This window comes from Varanus komodoensis, unplaced genomic scaffold (assembly GCF_004798865.1).
Source record: "Varanus komodoensis strain SLA01 unplaced genomic scaffold, ASM479886v1 scaffold2, whole genome shotgun sequence".
In the NCBI taxonomy this organism is placed as follows: Eukaryota; Metazoa; Chordata; class Lepidosauria; order Squamata; family Varanidae; genus Varanus; species Varanus komodoensis.
In genome coordinates this window covers 40,353,843-40,371,096 of record NW_025335568.1, presented here as the reverse complement: position 1 = coordinate 40,371,096, position 17,254 = coordinate 40,353,843, and the positions used below count along the sequence as shown (strand labels likewise).

The window sequence follows — 17,254 nt, the reverse complement described above, 5'->3', positions numbered from 1 at the left end:
TGCCATCAGCATTAATGTATCTGTATTAATTAGTCTCTGGCATACAACTCTTTCTTCTAATCTTTGGTTTCTTGCCTATTTTATTTAAAAATTATTATTTTTCTCAGCCAAACATTTTTATTTTTATTTTTTTTTGTCCCACCACAATGTTTGAAGGGTGCCTAAGGTGCTCACAAAATGTAATAACAAAACAATTAAAACCAAATTTAATATTAATTAACAGAAATTAATTTAAAATACCAAGCTGATCCTGAACTATTACTGGGGGAGTCATTCATTAGTGTAAGTCTGAGTATCTTTGGGAACAAATTAGAAAGATGACTTGCTCGTACTGTGTAGGATAATTTTGGGTTTTTTAAAACTTTTAAAGGAGGGATGGGAACCTCTGGCCTGTGGGCCAAGTAAGGGAGGGTTACCAGTGGTAAAGCAGCTGCTTTGTATGCTGAAATCCCCAGGTTCAATCTCTGGCATCCCCAGCCAAGGAAAAGAAAGAACCCTACCTGAAACCCTGCCAGTTAGTGTCAACAGTGCTGAACCTCATGGACAGAAACCACTTCCCAGGTAAGAGCATAAGGAGAGCCTTGCTGAATCACACCAATGGTCCATCTAGTCAAGCATTTTGCAAACAGGACATGCTGGAGCAGCTCCCTTATGCCCCAAGCAGGTGGTATCTAGAAGCATACTGCCTCTTTTTGGCTAACTCAGACCCTACTCCCCCTCTACCACTCAGCAGCTAATAGGATTTTTTTTTTCAGCTAAACATCTCTGGCCTGTGATATATGACCATAGATTAGAGACTCTTCCTGCTTTCTTACCAACATGCTGATCTAGGCTTTCGCAGTGCAGACTATTTAAAAGTTGTAATTTTATTACAACTGGGGAGGAATGAGCCAACTTTTTCTTCCTCAACACTACAACCCTTTCTTAAAAATCACTTGTACCCTTTTGCAATCAGTCTTTTAGAAAATTGAAACTTTTAAGACTTATTACTGCATGGGGTGGGGATTTCCAGTGGAAGCTGAGACACTTTTACTGACTTCCTCATTGAAGTAGACCAGGTTTCTGCAGAAAACCATTTGAAAACTCCTGATTTAAAGACATATGGTAGCCATATGGTAGCTTAGCAGAGTCCAGTTTTTAGGTGCTGAAGTTGCCAGCACTTGCAATCCAGACCTAACTGTCGGAAGGCTCTAAGTCCCTGGAAGCTGAGCCCCGGATGGCAGCCTGGCAAAGAGGCCACGCCAGTGCAAGAGTTCTACAACGAGGTAGGCTGGGGACCTGGTCTGGAGGTCAGCCTAGGAGGCAGACTGCAGAGAAGCAATGTGAAAGTGGGCACCAGAATTTGGAGCTGAGTATCATTTCACAGGCTTTCTTGGACTCCATAAAAATCTTTATGATGTTTATATCCTGGGCTGACTTGCCTGCTGCTCTTGCACGGCCCCAGAGATACAAGTAATGGGGAAGCGTTGTTTGATTCACAAAACACCTGGTTCAAGCTCTGTGGTGCATCATACCCCTCAGATGTTGATTGATTGATTTCACTGCTGCTACTGTTTAATACTACAGAAATGTACTTAATAAGAAACCATGCAAGTATATTACTGTTGTTATTGGTAGTAGTATTAATCCCACATTGTTTTGAATACATACAGTAATCTCAGTACTGTAATATTTTATAATGTACATAAATTTATAAATTACGTTTTTATCCAAGCCTTCAAGAAGCTCAGGGTGGATTACAAGGTATTTCTTCCTCACCTCCTTTGTTGGGCCAAAAGAAAATTTCAATCCTGCTTTATGAAGATAATATGGTTTTAATTTCTTTAGCTAAAATTGAAGTGGACTTTTACTTCAAGTAGAGTGGTAATGTAATGAAGTAGTTCTTAATATAAACTATGCAAAGACAAATGCAATGGACTTCAGGAGAAAGGCCAAAATATCTTGCTGAAGTTGGAGTAACATTCACAGAGACTCTGAATTGGAAAACTCACCTTGCAATGGTTAAATCCTCAACATTAAGGATGGTAGGGTCATTTTTACACTTTTTCTGTCCAAAGGGCAGACGCTTGATTGACCCCACACTGAAATAATTTATAAGCAAGATTCTATATGAGAAGTTGGAAGGAGGATATTCTGGCTAATGTGTAGGTAATCTAAAAGCAATTTTAAGGCGATTTCTTGCCCTTCTTCTGCTTCTCTGATGAGAGTTGAAGTGGAACTTCTCTCTCTTAGGGCTCAGGTACACCTGATGGTCATAAAATATTGGAAAAAAAATAAATTTTTGAGTTCCAGTTCTACAAGTTACCAAATAGAAAACCCTCGATTCTGTAAAAGACTCTAAGTGCTCTCACATTCCCACTGCTATCACCCAATGATATGTCATTCTAGATTATCCTTTAGGGATCTAAGCTGATAATGCTCAATTTAGGGATTGGTTTCAGAGGCATTGCTAGATCAGTCCTTAATTTTAACATCTAAAGCAGCTCCTTGATACAAATTAATCAAACTTGACCACTCTAGAGCTAACTATTTAGTCAGTATCCCCAATCATAAGCTCAGAGGTTCTTTCACTGCTCTGCATTTTCAAAGCATGCAAACAGCCCTTTTGGTGGGATGTTATTCTCACACTCCAGTACAACATTGTCTCTGTATTTGTGGTTCTCCTGTAGTAGAGAATCTTCTTCTTTACATGATATTCTGTCTGCTTTATAGAGCTCCAAAATATGATTTTTAGCTCAAATTTTATCTGCCATTGATGTATACTCTTAATTCAAGAAGATTGTTTTCATATTATCAGATAACGATGCTTCCATATCCTATGAAGTCTCTCTGCTTTGGCAGCTACAAAGATTAGATCGAAGGAGGTATCAAAGGGGGTAGCTAATTGATAGTGTTTAAACTAGTTTTTATTTTACTTTTATAATTATTTTTACATTTTAATATTTGTTATTAATGAATTTTCTTTATTTTTCAGTATGTGTTTTAAAATGGCCAGTGGCTAAATCCATTAAAACTTGACTTGAAATCCTCACCTTCTTCAGCTCATACCTGGTTTCATCCTTGTACAAACTCTGAGATAGCTTAGAATGAACAGAAGTGACTGGCTGAAGGTCACCCAGTAAGTGTCAGTATCCTAGCCACAGTTCCAAATTGTCTCTCAAGGTTATAAGAAATTAGCATGACCAGTACCTTGTAAAAGAGTAAAAATTGCAAGAAACAAGGCTTTAAATTGCTGTCAACATTGAGCTTTCGTGTAGGTCCTTGGAATCAAACTGTGGTTTGATATCCTGACTGGGTAACCCATCACACCATAATTTCTAAGTTTGCATAAGTTTAGGCATTAGAACAAATCAACATGTTTAGAAATGACCTTTGAATGCTTCCAGTGATAGTTTGGTATGAGGGAAATGGCAGTTTCTACAAGAAGTGTATACCTTTTCAAATTTTCAGGCCAATTGCTTGACCTGTTTAGTTTGGCCATGTGCTCTGAGTATAGTACCCCTTTTCTGTTTGCTGCAGGTGGGTTCACTTCCTTGCATCAGGGATGTTAGGGATGTACAGAAGGAGCAAAAAGAATCCATTGAGTCATGGAGGGGTAGAAATCTAATTATTTTCTCCTAATTTCCTCCTAATACTGCCCCCTATCCATGCTGGGCAGGGAGCAAGCAAAGATCCCATTGACTTCTCTGAGGAAGTAGAATGCCAGTTTTATATTGACAGAAAAATATGAGGTACCAATGCCTAGGTGATGTGCCCCATGAATTTCTCCAGAGTTATACTTAATTCCTGTTGTAATCTAATTTCCTTTCTTCACATACAGATATTAGTGGGGGCAGGGTTAAACAGTTAGGAATGTCATATTGGGTGTATCTGCATATGTTTATATATGATAAAGACATTAAGTGAATGGACTAGTTTACATATTTTAGTTCTGAAAAAATATATAAAAGCAGTGCTTTTATCTCTCCTTTTTTCTTTGGTTTTTGTACATTTATGAATTTTTATGCTGGAAAATGTTGAAAACACTTGGATAGTAATGTTTCAGATTTTTTCCTTTTTTTGTTAGGCAGTCAGCTGCTGTTTAAAATTCCTTTTAATCTATCTATTGCATGCTTCTGTATTCTTCTTGATAGCTGAAGGCACTATGAAAGATCCTTCTTTATATGAACTTATTTTAAAAATGCTGAAAAATGCTTTGTCTTTTTACACTATAAAATGGACTGTTGTGTGAACTGTTAAATTTGTATTTGCCTTTCTTGGGTTTTTCCCCCCTCTTGCCTTCCTTTTGGAAGAAAACCACAATTTCTATGCTAGATCTAAAGTTTCATTAAAATTGCTTATGCCCTGTCCCAGGCATTTTAAGTGGGCCATCTGTCTAAACATCTCTCTATTTTTTTCTGATCATTTCCTCGACTTATTCATGAGCCATGGGAGGGCTTCTTTGTAGTCTCCATGTAGCTGGTTCAGTCTACCCCCACTGAATACATCTATGTGCTTGCATAACATATCTTTTCACAGTGTTGGAAATTCTCTGAACTTGGTTCAGATGAATAGCCACTTTCTGAAGGGGTTTTCTCTCCCCCCCACCACCCCGCCCCGGTCTGCTGTAAGGATTTGTATGCAGGAATTGACCTCAGTGGTGAAAGAATACAGCACATTATTCTTGATCGTTTACAGGCCTCCCACTGTGAAAGTTATGATGAAGGATTCCTTAATTATTCTTTGACCATTAATATTCTTTAAAGTCAATACATCACTTTTATGTAGCTGCTGAAACAGGCAGTTGTGCTGTGGCAAAAAATGGCCTCATGTATTTGTGGAGTATCATATAATGTGATTTAGCAATGATGGGGTTCCAATTCTCACCTGAGAGTTCGAAAACAAATGGCAGCTTAATACAGATTTTTAAAAGATTCTATCCATCTGATAATTTTTAATAAAGAGATTGATACTTTTGTTTTAATCATGTTAGTGACATTTAAATCCTGTCTCATTGCATCATCTATCCCAGATGGAAGCCAACTTTTGCAGCCCACTGCATATTTATCGTAATCGGCTGGTGACAATCGAAACCTAAGTAGAACAGCTATTTAGCTGTTTAGCTATTCAGTCTACATGAATGAAACATACTTTTTTTTAAGTTTTGACGCTTAGAGAGTTTAGTTTAATTATTGTGATGTCTGTCTGTTTTATAGACATCCTGTTTTTCAGGCATTCTGAAGGTTCTCTAGCTGAGAATCCACTGCAGCAACAAAAATACAAGCTGTGAACACTGATGCTATGAACAGAGACAACCAAACCATTTGGCAAGGAGGCAAAAATGTAAGGAGTAGCATATTGTATTTCTTTGTGTGTGTAAGTGACAAGCTATGAGTATGCCAGATATTCTAATGCACCCCCCCCACACACACACACACACTCACATGCAACTCTACTGGTAATCTGCTCAATTTGCACCAAAATCTGTGTATAGTCTTGATTTGAGCTCAGCTTTTTTGCTTTTTGTATGCGCTGAAATACATATCTCTGAAAATTTGTATGACCTTACTACTGCAGTAGCAGTTACAGAACAGGAATTTTATTAGGACTCCTTTCTTCACAGCCTTTGCTATCAGTTCTTCGAACTAGAATTTAGTCCCTTATTATTTCACAAGTTGATTGCATACATCAGGGTTAGACAACCTTTCTGTACCTTTCAATCTGGCAGTGTGAGATAGTATCATGTGCATCTGCACAAAATAGCTGCCATAGGAGATACATTATTTGTCCTTTGTGACTCCCTGCATCACAGGACTGAAAATAAGCAGAGGTGGGTTCTTTGCTCTAACACATTAAGCTGTGCCTTTTAACCCACAATTTATAGCACTAGCAGAAACCTATCACAGAGAAGGAAAAATCTTTTTCTTCCCCTACCTCCTCTGTCAGTCAATTTTATATTCTTTTTCCATATTTACTCTGGATTGCTACCATATACTTTCTCACTTACTCTGGCTTACTACCCTTAGCATGTGTGCTCCCTCTTTTTTTATCTCCCCCTCTGACTTCCCCTATCCAGTCATCCAGACATCCTCTAACCATTCACACACATACACAAAGTCCATGTATCCCTCATGCATACATATGCATACACACCTCTCCCTTGGCTTCCTTGGCACAAGTACATGAAAAACCACTTTTCTGAAGTATTCCTCCAGAATTCTTGCTAAATTCTTTTTTCTTCTCGTCTCTTTCTCAGACACATTTCCTCTATCCATTCAGATGCACAGCCCTGAACTTGCTCCTCCAGCCCTCACCAGCTTCTTGGTGGCTTTCCTCACCACACAGCTTGCTTACCCAGCTTCCTGGTCCCCTCCTCCTGCTCTCTTTAGCTCCTCTTGAACTTGCTAGGCAGAGATGACAGAAGTCTATTTCTTTCCCCTATTCTTTTTCTTGATTGTGGCATATATTGCAGAGGGAAGCATTCTTCTGCAGCCTCCCACCTTCTTCATTTCCTGATGAATGTCTGTAAGCACCATGTATGGTCCAGAAGGATTCATGTGAAATCAGAGTGGAAGTAGCCAGAGGTCCTCACTTTGCTTGATGCAATTTTAGAAACCAGTAAGAAAATTAATTAATTTTAAAAATGGGAATGCTAGAGCATCTCTGTAGGCATTAAAAAGGGTACCCAGGGTACCCAGGTGTCTGTAGGCACCACTGAACCTGTCTCAAGACCGTACTTTCATCCAACCAAGCCTAAGTCCAGCCTCTTAATAAGGTTGTTGTTGTTAGTTGCGAAGTTGCGTCCAACCCATCGCAACCCCATGGACAACATTCCTCCAAGCCTTCCTGTCCTCCAACATCCCCCAGAGTCCACTTAAGCTCACACTGACTGCTTCAGTGACTCTATCTAGCCACCTCATCCTCTGCCATCTCCTTATTCTTTTGCCGTCAATTGTTCCCAGCACTGGGGTCTTCCCCAGTGAGTCCTTCTTTCTCATTAGGTAGACAAAGTATTTGAGTTTCATCTTCAGTATCTGTCCAAGGGAGTCGCAGGAGTATTCTCCAGCATCACAGTTCAAAGGCCTCAATTCTCGGTGCTCAGCCTTCCTCATGGTCCAACTTTCACAGCCACACAATGCAACTAGGAAAACAACAGCCTTGACTATACGCACTTTTGTTGGCAGGGTGATGTCTCTGCTTTTTATTATGCTGTCTAGATTTGCCATAGCTTTCCTCCCCAGGAGCAAGCGTCTTTAAATTTCTTGGCTGCAGTACCCATCTGCAGTGATCTTGGAGCCCAGGAGAATAAAATCTGTCACTACCTCCATTTCTTTCCCATCTATTTGCCAGGAAGTGATAGGATCAGATGCCATGAGCTTAATTTTCTTGATGTTGAGTTTCAAGCCAACTTTTGCACTCTCCTCTTTCATCTGCATCAAGAGGCTCTTCAGTTCCTCTTCACTTTCTGCCATGAGAGTGGTATCATCTGCATATCTGAGGCTGTTGATGTTTCTCCTGGCAATCTTAATACCAATTGGTGATTCATCTAGCCCCGCCTTTCTCATGATGTGCTCTGCATATAAGTTAAATAGGCAGGGTGACAGTGTACAGCCTTGCCAAACTCGTTTCTTAATTGTGAACCAATCAGTGGTTCCGTGTCCAGTTCTCACTGTTGCTTCTTGACCCACATATACGTTTCTCAAGAGACAAATAAGATGATCTGGTACTCCCATCTCTTTAAGAACTTGCTACAATTTGTTGTGATCCACACAATCAAACACTTTAGCACAGTCAATGAAGCAGAAGTAGATGTTTTTCTGGAACTCCCTAGCTTTCTCCATGATCCAGCATATGTTGGCAATTTGATCTCTAGTTCCTCTCCCTCTTCAAAATCCTGCCTGTACTTCTGGTAGTTCTCGGTCCACATACTGCTGGAGCCTAGCTTGTAGGATTTTGAGCATAACTTTGCTAGCATGTGAAATGAGTGCAATGGTGCACTAGTTTGAACATTCTTTGACATTGCCCTTCTTTGGGATTGGAATGTAAACTGACCTTTTCCAATCCTGTGGCCACTGTTGAGTTTTCCAACTTTGCTGGCATATTGAGTGTAGCACTTTTACAGCATCATCTTTTAAGATTTAGAATAGCTCAGCTGGAATACTGTCACCTCCACTAGTTTTGTTGTTGCTCAGATTTCCTAAGGACCATTTGACTTCACATTCCAGGATGTCTGGCTCGAGGTCAGTGACCACCCCATTGTGGTTATCAGGAACGTTAAGCTCTTTCTTGTATAGTTCTTTGTAATCTTGCCACCTCTTCTTAATCTCTTCTGCCTCTGTTAGGTCCCTGCCATTTTGGTCCTTTATCATGCCCATCTTTGCATGAAATGTTCCCTTCATATCTCCAATTTTCTTGAAGAGATCTCTGGTCCTCCCTATTCTATTGTTTTCTTCTGTTTCTTTACACTGTTCATTTAAGAAGGCATTCTTATCTCTTCTAGCTATTTTCTGGAATTCTGCATTCAATTGGGTGTATCTTTCTCTTTCTTTTTTGCCTTTCACTTCCCTTCTTTCCTCAGCTGTTTGTAAAGCTTCCTCAGACAGCCAGTTTGCCTTCTTGCATTTTTTTCTTTGGGATGGTTTTAGTTTTACCTTATCAAGGTACTTCCTCCAATATTAAAAGCAAGCAAAAAGTATAAAGCAGGGGAGAAGGCAACCTTTGTCCTGAATCTTTGTCCAATAATCCTTTGCAAAGGACTTTTGAAAAAGATAAGTAATATATGCAATAAAAATAAAATATGGGCTAATTTGAAAATAAAGTGAACATTTTGAGTTAGTTCAACTATATGTAACATCTGAAATCAATTCAGGCCCAAAAGCTACCAAAAAAATCCCAGGCCCCTGTCTTTGTGTGGCTCTGACAAAGAGAGTTGTAGATACTTTCAGACCAAAGTGACTTGTAGATACTTTCAGACCATCCTTCTTCTTTGGGCAGTTGGTTTAGATTTATTTATTGATTTACTTATTAGATTTATATCTCACTTTTTTCCACTGAGCTCCAAGCAGCTTAAGCAATTCTCCTCATCTTGCTTTCAGTCTTATCTCCATAACAACAACTCTGTGAGTTAGGTTTGGCTGAGACTCTGACTGGCCCGAAGTCATCCAGTTGACTGCATGGCTGAGTAGAGAAGAGAACCCAAATTGCCTGAATGCCTGTCCCATACTCTTAATCACTACACCACACTGGCTCTCCAATTGGCGCTAGTTGGCACATTGATAGACCTTACTCATCAGCCCCATTATAGATAATTAGCAAATCTTGATCAGCTCCACTGTAGGTTGGTTAAGAATGTAAGTTTAATATTTTGAAAAATATGTTTGCCAAAGAGGAATTTTCTTTTTCCTGACATTCATTTTTTCATATTTATTAACAAGGATATCAATATAATCCTGAACTCTTGGTATTCTCGTGCTCAAAGTTTTAAATGCTTTGCTAGTGATACATGCTCACTATGGTTTTGAAATTTAGGTCAAATTTGTATATGCAGACAGATGAATAAGGTCACTTTATTTCAAAACTCTGTGCTGATACCTATGCAGCTACAAAGGAGAAAGGCCATTCTGCCACTATTGCACACACTGAGAAAGCCGTAAGGAACTAGAGCTCAAAAATAATACAATGAAAATTTTAATTATCATAAACAAATGATAAACTCAATAGCCCACAAATACTGAACACGAATAGGCCAAAGGTACACCAAATGCAAATACAAAGAACTGCCTCAAAGTGACTTTGTTTAAAATATTGCTGTGGATCCGTATTTAATGTCAGCAGTGAGACGTACTCAAATGCACTCTGAGGAGATGTTCCCCCAAAGTGCTGGCAAACAGGAGACTTCTGGGAGTGAGGAAAGTTGCAGAAACAGTGGCCTGAGTAGATATTTCATCAAAGTTTGCAGTTAAAAGTTGGCTGAAGATGAAAGAAACCAGGCTGCATGTTCCCAGAGAATCCACTTTTGCAGGGCACTGCTTTTATCCTGTTACTCCTGTGTTTTCTGTTGTGTTTAAATGATTTTTTATTGTGTTAATTTGGTTTCACTTTTGGTTATAAACCACTTTGTGTGACATTTTTCTTGGTAGAAAGTCAGAATGCAGATCAAATAAAAAATAATAAAGTAGGCTAAACAATTCATTTTCTGAAATATTAGAAATGCTTGCTTCATAAACATTAAAAGCTCCTTTCTCTCATTTCAGTATAGTCTTTATCATTCACATAATAATTATTGCAGCAAAAGCAATAAAAGTAATAAATACAGAATCAACTCAGCAGCACCTTATCCTTTTTCTTTTTTGTAAGAGCTGGGGTAGACACTGGGAAATTTTCATAAGAACACATGCTTCTGCCTTATCCTGAGCTAGGCCATTGGTCTGTCTAGCTCAGTACTATCTACCCCAACTGGCAGAGATTCTGCACAGTCAGACATCTACCTAATAGCCTTATTAAACTGGAGGTACCAGAGATTAAATTTGTGGCTTTCTGTCTGCTCTCTATTAACTGCTAGGCACATACACCTAGTCTCGGAGCAGATTCAACATAGTTTGGTTGTAGAATCGCAACATCCTTCTCTCAGTCTCTCTTTCTCTCTCTCTTTCTCTCTCTCTCACACACACACACACACAGAGAGAGAGAGAGAGAGAGAGAGAGAGAGAGCGAGCGAGCGAGCGAGCGAGCGCTATTGCTTCAGAGAAGACTGACTGATTTGCACAAACTGTAGATTCAGTCGAGACTTGGTAAGGTAACCCATATCAGTCACTCAGACCCTTCTTTAGTCTCCATTTGAAAATGGTTGCTGAAGCTTGTGTGACATGGTTTATTGTTTTTATTTTATTTATTTAAGCAAGTTTGTTGGGATTAAGTTACATTTTCCTTTTCAGAAAGTAATTAAGAATAATCATGTACTCTTGGAGTATTTGAAGTAAATGTACAGAGCAGGAAGCAAGTCGGCTTCTGTCATACTGAAACCACTAAGCATATGTTGAGTGATAACAGGGGCATACAATCACAGGGGAAGAACTCAAGGAGAAAAGTGGGCCAATTATGATAATGAACAGGTAGCCAAATGCAAAGGATGGAAGAGAGCATAGGGTAACAATGTGAAATTATGATTAGCGCAGTAAGCAGCTGGCACAGCCTAACCATTGTTGTCAGATGCCTGGAACATCACAGCAGAATACAGTTTAAGGACAGTCTGAAAGGACAAACTGCTTAGTCTGTGCATTTCTACAGGGAGTTCTTGAAATCTATAAAGGTTACAGTGGAAGAAGAGCAACTCCCTGAAACATTCTTTTTGACAGCTTTTGATACCACTAATTTTGGTTGTGGACTTCACTTGAGGTCCAGTCTTACTTAGAGTGGTATTCTCCATAAATGTATATAGAGAATCTTCTGCCTCTTAAAATTTGCAACTTGATTTGCTCTCCAATCTATTTTAGCAAAAAGAAGTATTTAGAAAGGATGAATGAGCTACAAAATTTGCTGTAGCAAATCAGTATATAAAAACAACAAAAGAACTTGGAAGATTGTTGTTGTTTTTTAAACCCCATCTTCTAAGACTGGAATTTAATACTTTTGTCTCTCTCTTAATATTTCTCTAAATAAAAAGAAAATGGTTCAGTGTTTTCATGTTTAAACAATGTCCATAGCAGTCACAATTCAATACAAAATCAAAGCAAGAAAGAAAGCAAGATGATACTTGACTCATACTTTGAAAGGTACTTTCCCCTCTTCTTTTGTTGCAAACAGTAAAAAGTAGTGACTGTGTTTACATGACAAAACAGACCATTGTGGGTTACAATGGGTTACAATACAACCCATTGTATTGCATTGTATTGTATTGTATTGTATTGTGGGTAAAACAGCCCATTGTGGGTTACAATACAATGTACTGTTGTGGAATGAAAACATGGACTGATATCCCCAAGGTGGCTTTTGTCTGGGAAGACAAACCACCACCCATGGCTTGTTCTAGAGGTTGTTCTGCCCCCAGTGCCTTGTTATCCAAACCTAGTCAACTGACCCAAGGGCAGTGGCCCAACCCTGGGAGCCCCATGCCAAGAGCCACAAAATATCTTTGCTGCCCTTGCTATGGGAGTCCCAGGTGAGGGTCAGTGCCACCTCCCTCCAGAATATGGTTGCAATATTTGAGAGTACTGGCTCCCCTGCCCTCTGCTGCTTTCTACTCTTTACAGGAAAAGGGTACATCCCAGTTTGACAGATATGAGCAGTTCCTTGGTGGTGGCTGGGAGGGGTTGCCCATGTTAGCTAGCCCCTTAAAATGCATTTTTAAAAAGTTTCTAGCCACAGTTACACAACTGTGAATAACTGCAGTTGTGTGGCTATAGTGGTTTGAAGCCTCAGCTGGAGCAGCGGACATCCATGTGGATGTCCGCTGCCAAAGAGGAATCAGTGCAAACTCTGCCCTGACCTCTTTTCTTGGCAGATGTCAAGAAAAACCAAAGGTGCAAAGAGTCTTTAGCTGCAAAAAGGTCTTTGGGGGGTGATATAAATCCCCTTTGTAGCAAGAACCTCAATCACCCCATTTTCGTTCCCACAAGACTGCACATTTTTGGACTTTGCTTTGAGCTTGCAAAAGTGTAAATGTGCACTTCCCACTCTTTTTTTTTTTTTACAAGTAAAAAGAAGTTTGGACAGCTAACTGTCATTTTTTTTCCTTTGACAGCCAACTTTTCTGATTGTTGGGAGGGGAACAGTGAAAAGCAGAACAGTCATGATGAGCCCCAAAAGGCTTGCAGTCATGGCAAGGAGGGGAAAAAGGCTTGTTCCTCTCGTGCAATCCCTTGAGGTTCCTTCCAAGGGGGAGGAGAAGACCAACATGAGGATGAGTCTAATTGTCTCTCAGGCTCACAACCAACATACTGTGGCTTCTATGGTAGAGGATTCCTGTGATATGTGAAAGTAGCAGCAGTGGCAAGGATAAATCATGATGAAGGGCTGGGCTCTGTTTTTCATTTTGATGGCCAGTTTAGATTTGCACTTTCTGATGAAGCTTTTCTAATGAAGACTTCCTCATGCACTTTAAACTTGAGGGTGCCATGAGTTGCAACTGCCATAGTCTACATGCAGAGCATGTGGGTTTCACTAGGCAATCCACTCCTGATGGCATACTTCCTACAGGTATGGGTACCTGTGACTCTCTTGCAAATTATCATGAAATTTCAGCCCAGTGAAAATACTCCAAATACTGAGTCCTTGCAAATTTACAGGTCTAAAATTGATCAGTACATTGTAACTCAATCCAGACTCTATGACCATGAAGCATGTGTGGCCCAGTGACTTCAGCATGACTGAAAGGTGACTGAAATATTTAATACTTGCTATTTTATATAACAGGATTTTAATGATTTTAATGTTTAGGTATTAGAAGTTGCCTGAAACTAGGGCAGAGATAGAGTAAATAAATCCTGGCTTCTGATAAAGTTTATTCATATATTTTAGCTGGGTAACTTTTAGATTTGAAGGGGGCCCACATTGCTCCCTGTATGCCACTGAAGGCCTCACTCTGCTTCCCACCCCTGACTTTACTACTGCAATTCAGTGATGTAGCTGCAAACCCTCTACATACCTTGGTTTAAAGTGAAAGCAACAGTTTTTCTGCCACTGCACATTTCAGTGACAAATTCAGTGACATGGTAGGGTTGACCACAAACCCCTTTGGAGTTTGTTTCTTATTCCTTTTCTAGATGATATGATTGAAACTACAGTTGACACAACATGATAATCATCTGTGATGAAATATGGATTGAAGACACTTAAAACATTCTTCTTCATCTTGTCATTTTTCTAGGGTTTCCATTTCTGAACCTGGCACAAGAAACTGGGAGTTATCAGTCCAGCTGGGAGACACAACTCATTCAGTCGTTGTTTCCTGTCAAGGGTCAACATTCTCAGTAAGTCTTCACTCATATGTAATAATATTTTATAATCATATGGTATTTATGGCCTTGATCTCAAAATTTAAGATTGGAATGAAGAATGAGCAATGCTAAATTATTAATTTATTTTCTATGAAAGCAATAAAATGGCGAAAATACTTTTTATCCTGCATCAAAATCATCTAAGAATTACTTATTGAAACCCATCATATTAATAAAATCAGTCTGTATATCAACTGAACCTGTTTCAACTGTTGGCATTCTTTCTGGCTGATAAACACCACTATTTAAACGAATTCAGCAGCTATAAGGTTTTATCATGTTGAAATAGTAATTTTTAGAGTTGCCTGAACTGCCCCCGCCCCCTCTACCCTCTCAACATCTCTCAAGAGAGCTGATTGGGGGGGGGGGGCGGGTGGAGGACCTGGAGCACTCCCTAGAGCTGAGAGGTCTTGAGGGAGAAGGAGGTGGAGGAGGTGGTGGATTTTTCAAAAGACTCAGCTCCATGTAGATAGTGCTGAGCTTGGAACTGGGATGCGTATGTGTTGCTCTTTCCTATTCTTTCTCATCTTTCCATCATCTCAGCCATCAGTACCCTCTCTTTTCACCCTTTAGACTCAAAAGCAAGCTTCCTCTTCTCTCCTCTCTCTCTCAGAAGCCTCTCAGCACCTGAAGATGCTGCTGTTGCTGTCCTATTCTACACCATACAGGCATCCCCATTCAAACCAGCTTGAGCTGAAAGGGGTAAGGATGTACTGGTGGACAGCAGGGCAGCTCCCAGGCAGAGCACTCCTCTTGAGAGGGGAAGAGAGGGCTTGCATATTCAACACTAGTGGCAATTTGAAAGAAGGCAGTGCAACGCTCAACAGACAGCTGGCAACTGGTCACATTGTTTAAATGGAAAAAGGAGTCCTCACCATGTAGTGTACAACAATCGGTGTGGTTGTGATAATGGAGGAAATGAGGAACAAAAAAGGCAATGTAGGAAGAACACATGAAATGATAAGAACAATCTACAGAATTATGTAGTGTACTTCTTCATATGTTGCAGTCTGTACGTGGAAAATTGCTTATTTGAACGTTCTCTGCATGGAAAAAGTCCTGCAGTTTTCAAAGCAGTGTGCCAGGAAGTTCTATTGCCAATCATGCCACATTCTATGCACAGATAGTTTTTAAAATGTATTTTTGAATGTTCCTCTAGTCTTCTGCCTGCAGCCTGAAGGGAAAACTGGCACTCTGTGATGGTTCTTTGTGTTTCAGCTCTTAGGCCTGGAGGCAGTACTTAGTGGAAAGGCAGGCTGATGCTAGGGATTGGGTTAAGGTTAGGGTTAGGGATTGGGTGATGAGACATAATTGTGGGACAGAGGCAGCAAAAGCCAGGTACTTGGATAAGATGTGAGTGTGGCATGCAGCCTTTTTGTTAATAGATTTTAGCAAGAAGGCTATTGCCTATGTACCTGAACATGTTTAGTTAAATGGTGAGACAGACTCATACTCATCCATCTTGTAAAAACACAACACAACGGTTCAACTATCATTCTTTAATAAGCTTATATGCATTTATTACAGAGAATTCAGAGGTCTTTCCTCCTGATAACACTCAAATTTGCAATATGATGACACACTGCACCTGTTGCTTTGCTTACTGACTACTCTTCTAGAATTAACTTCTGTACGTAGTGGAATGCATTACAAGTCATTACAAGTTATGTAACATTGAGCATGCTAATAAATGGTGTCACCTCCATTCCAGTGCTAGAGCTAACTAGAACTTCCCAGAGTACTGCTGCAGTCAAAGAGTGTTCATCAAAATATAAAAAGCTGGCATGTGCAAGCAAAGTGATTCCTTCCCCATGCAGTACTGTCACATGATTTTGTGTCTTTTGGGAGGTTATTTGTGTTGCTTTTCTCTTTGCTCTGTGAAGGCCTCTCATTTCTATCACTGTAGCAAATATTTATTTATTTATTTATTTATTTATTTATTTATTTATGGAACTTCTATGCCGCCCCATTCGCCGAAGCCTCGAGGCGGCTCACAATCATAAATAAATAACATAATATAAAACAAATATCTCTACCCATTCTTTAAAGAAAAGGCAAAAAAGATAATGCTGCCCCCCCACTGCAAAGTGACCTTTCTAGCACATAGAAAACTGGATTTATGCAAGAAGTGAGGAAATGAGGCTGGCTATTTGTTTCTTCTACTTCTTCCCCTTGTGGAATTTGCACTGCCACTCCCTCTTGTTTCCCCTGCCAGTTATGTATTTATTCATTTTAGTCACCAATTATTTTGTTCTTCATCATGGCCTCTGTGTATCACATTATGGGTGCTGCGCCTGCGCAGTGCCTGTTGCCGGGAAGATTAAACAGTTTTAATGGTTTTTGGCGGGAACTCCGTGCCCTCCCCCCCATAGTATAAATGGGAGGAGTGCCTGCCATTTCCCCAGTCTTCTTGTGACCACTGTTCGCTGTGCCTTGAGACTTCGTTGTTCCCTCGTAGCTGTACTTGCAATTTTTTGTCTTCAATCTTTCATGCTCACCTTTTTCTTCTTTGATATCCTCTTCCAACCTTCCCATTCTAAAAAGTTTTTACCCCTTTTTCCCTTCCCCTTTCCCATCTCCTTCTATCGTTACTCTTGTTAAACCTTTCCTCTCATTCGTTATATCTTTCAATCTTTCTTCGATGGCTCAGCGAGCAGCATTTCATAAGTGCTCCCAGTGCAGGACTAAAATGTCCCCCACTGATCTGCATGACCTGTGCCTTCTGTCCTTGGGGGAAGGTCAGAGGACTGAGAAGTGTGGCCATTGCCAATCCTTCACTAGGCAGGACCGCAAGAATCAGAACAGCTTGCGGAAGATCCTGTGGGACCTAGCTCTGGTCGCCTCTTCAAAGGTTCCGGCAGAGGTTGCAGCAGCAGGTCCATCCAATGCCACTCCTCCTCATCCATCGACTGATGGTACGACTCCCAAGGAGGCTAAACGTTTCTCTCATTCTCCTCATCACAAACAGAAGGAGAAGACGAAGCACCTTGGGTCTGATGACTCCTCGGTGCTGAAGAGGGTCAAGAAAGACAAGGCCAACAAGTCAGACTGCAAGCATCACAAGCTTGCTAAGTGGCCTCGCAGAGAGTTAGTTTCTACCACACTCTCAGTACTGAACGCCGTTTCAATCCCGACACCAACCGGTCCGAACATTCAATTGGTCATGGAGGTATCTTCACCAGGATCTCCTCCATAGATTGTCATCTCGGCCCTGTCCACTCTGGACCATTCTGATGCTGTGGTCAGAGGCTCCGTGTCTGATGGTGAGATTTGGGACTCAC

General features: G+C 40.3%; 1 protein-coding gene across 3 annotated transcripts in view; it reads left to right on the top strand.

Moving 5' to 3' along the window:
- PCCA (propionyl-CoA carboxylase subunit alpha) overlaps nt 1-17,254 on the top strand; it is a 357,755-nt gene that overhangs the window by 226,810 nt on the left and 113,691 nt on the right. For all 3 annotated transcript variants that reach the window (XR_006414646.1, XM_044429576.1, XM_044429577.1), the window contains exon 19: nt 13,844-13,946. Coding sequence is in view for 2 of the 3 variants with exons in the window: in XM_044429576.1 (XP_044285511.1) it covers nt 13,844-13,946 (103 nt within the window). In the remaining variant the exon portion in view is untranslated. The remainder of the gene's footprint in view (nt 1-13,843; nt 13,947-17,254) is intronic.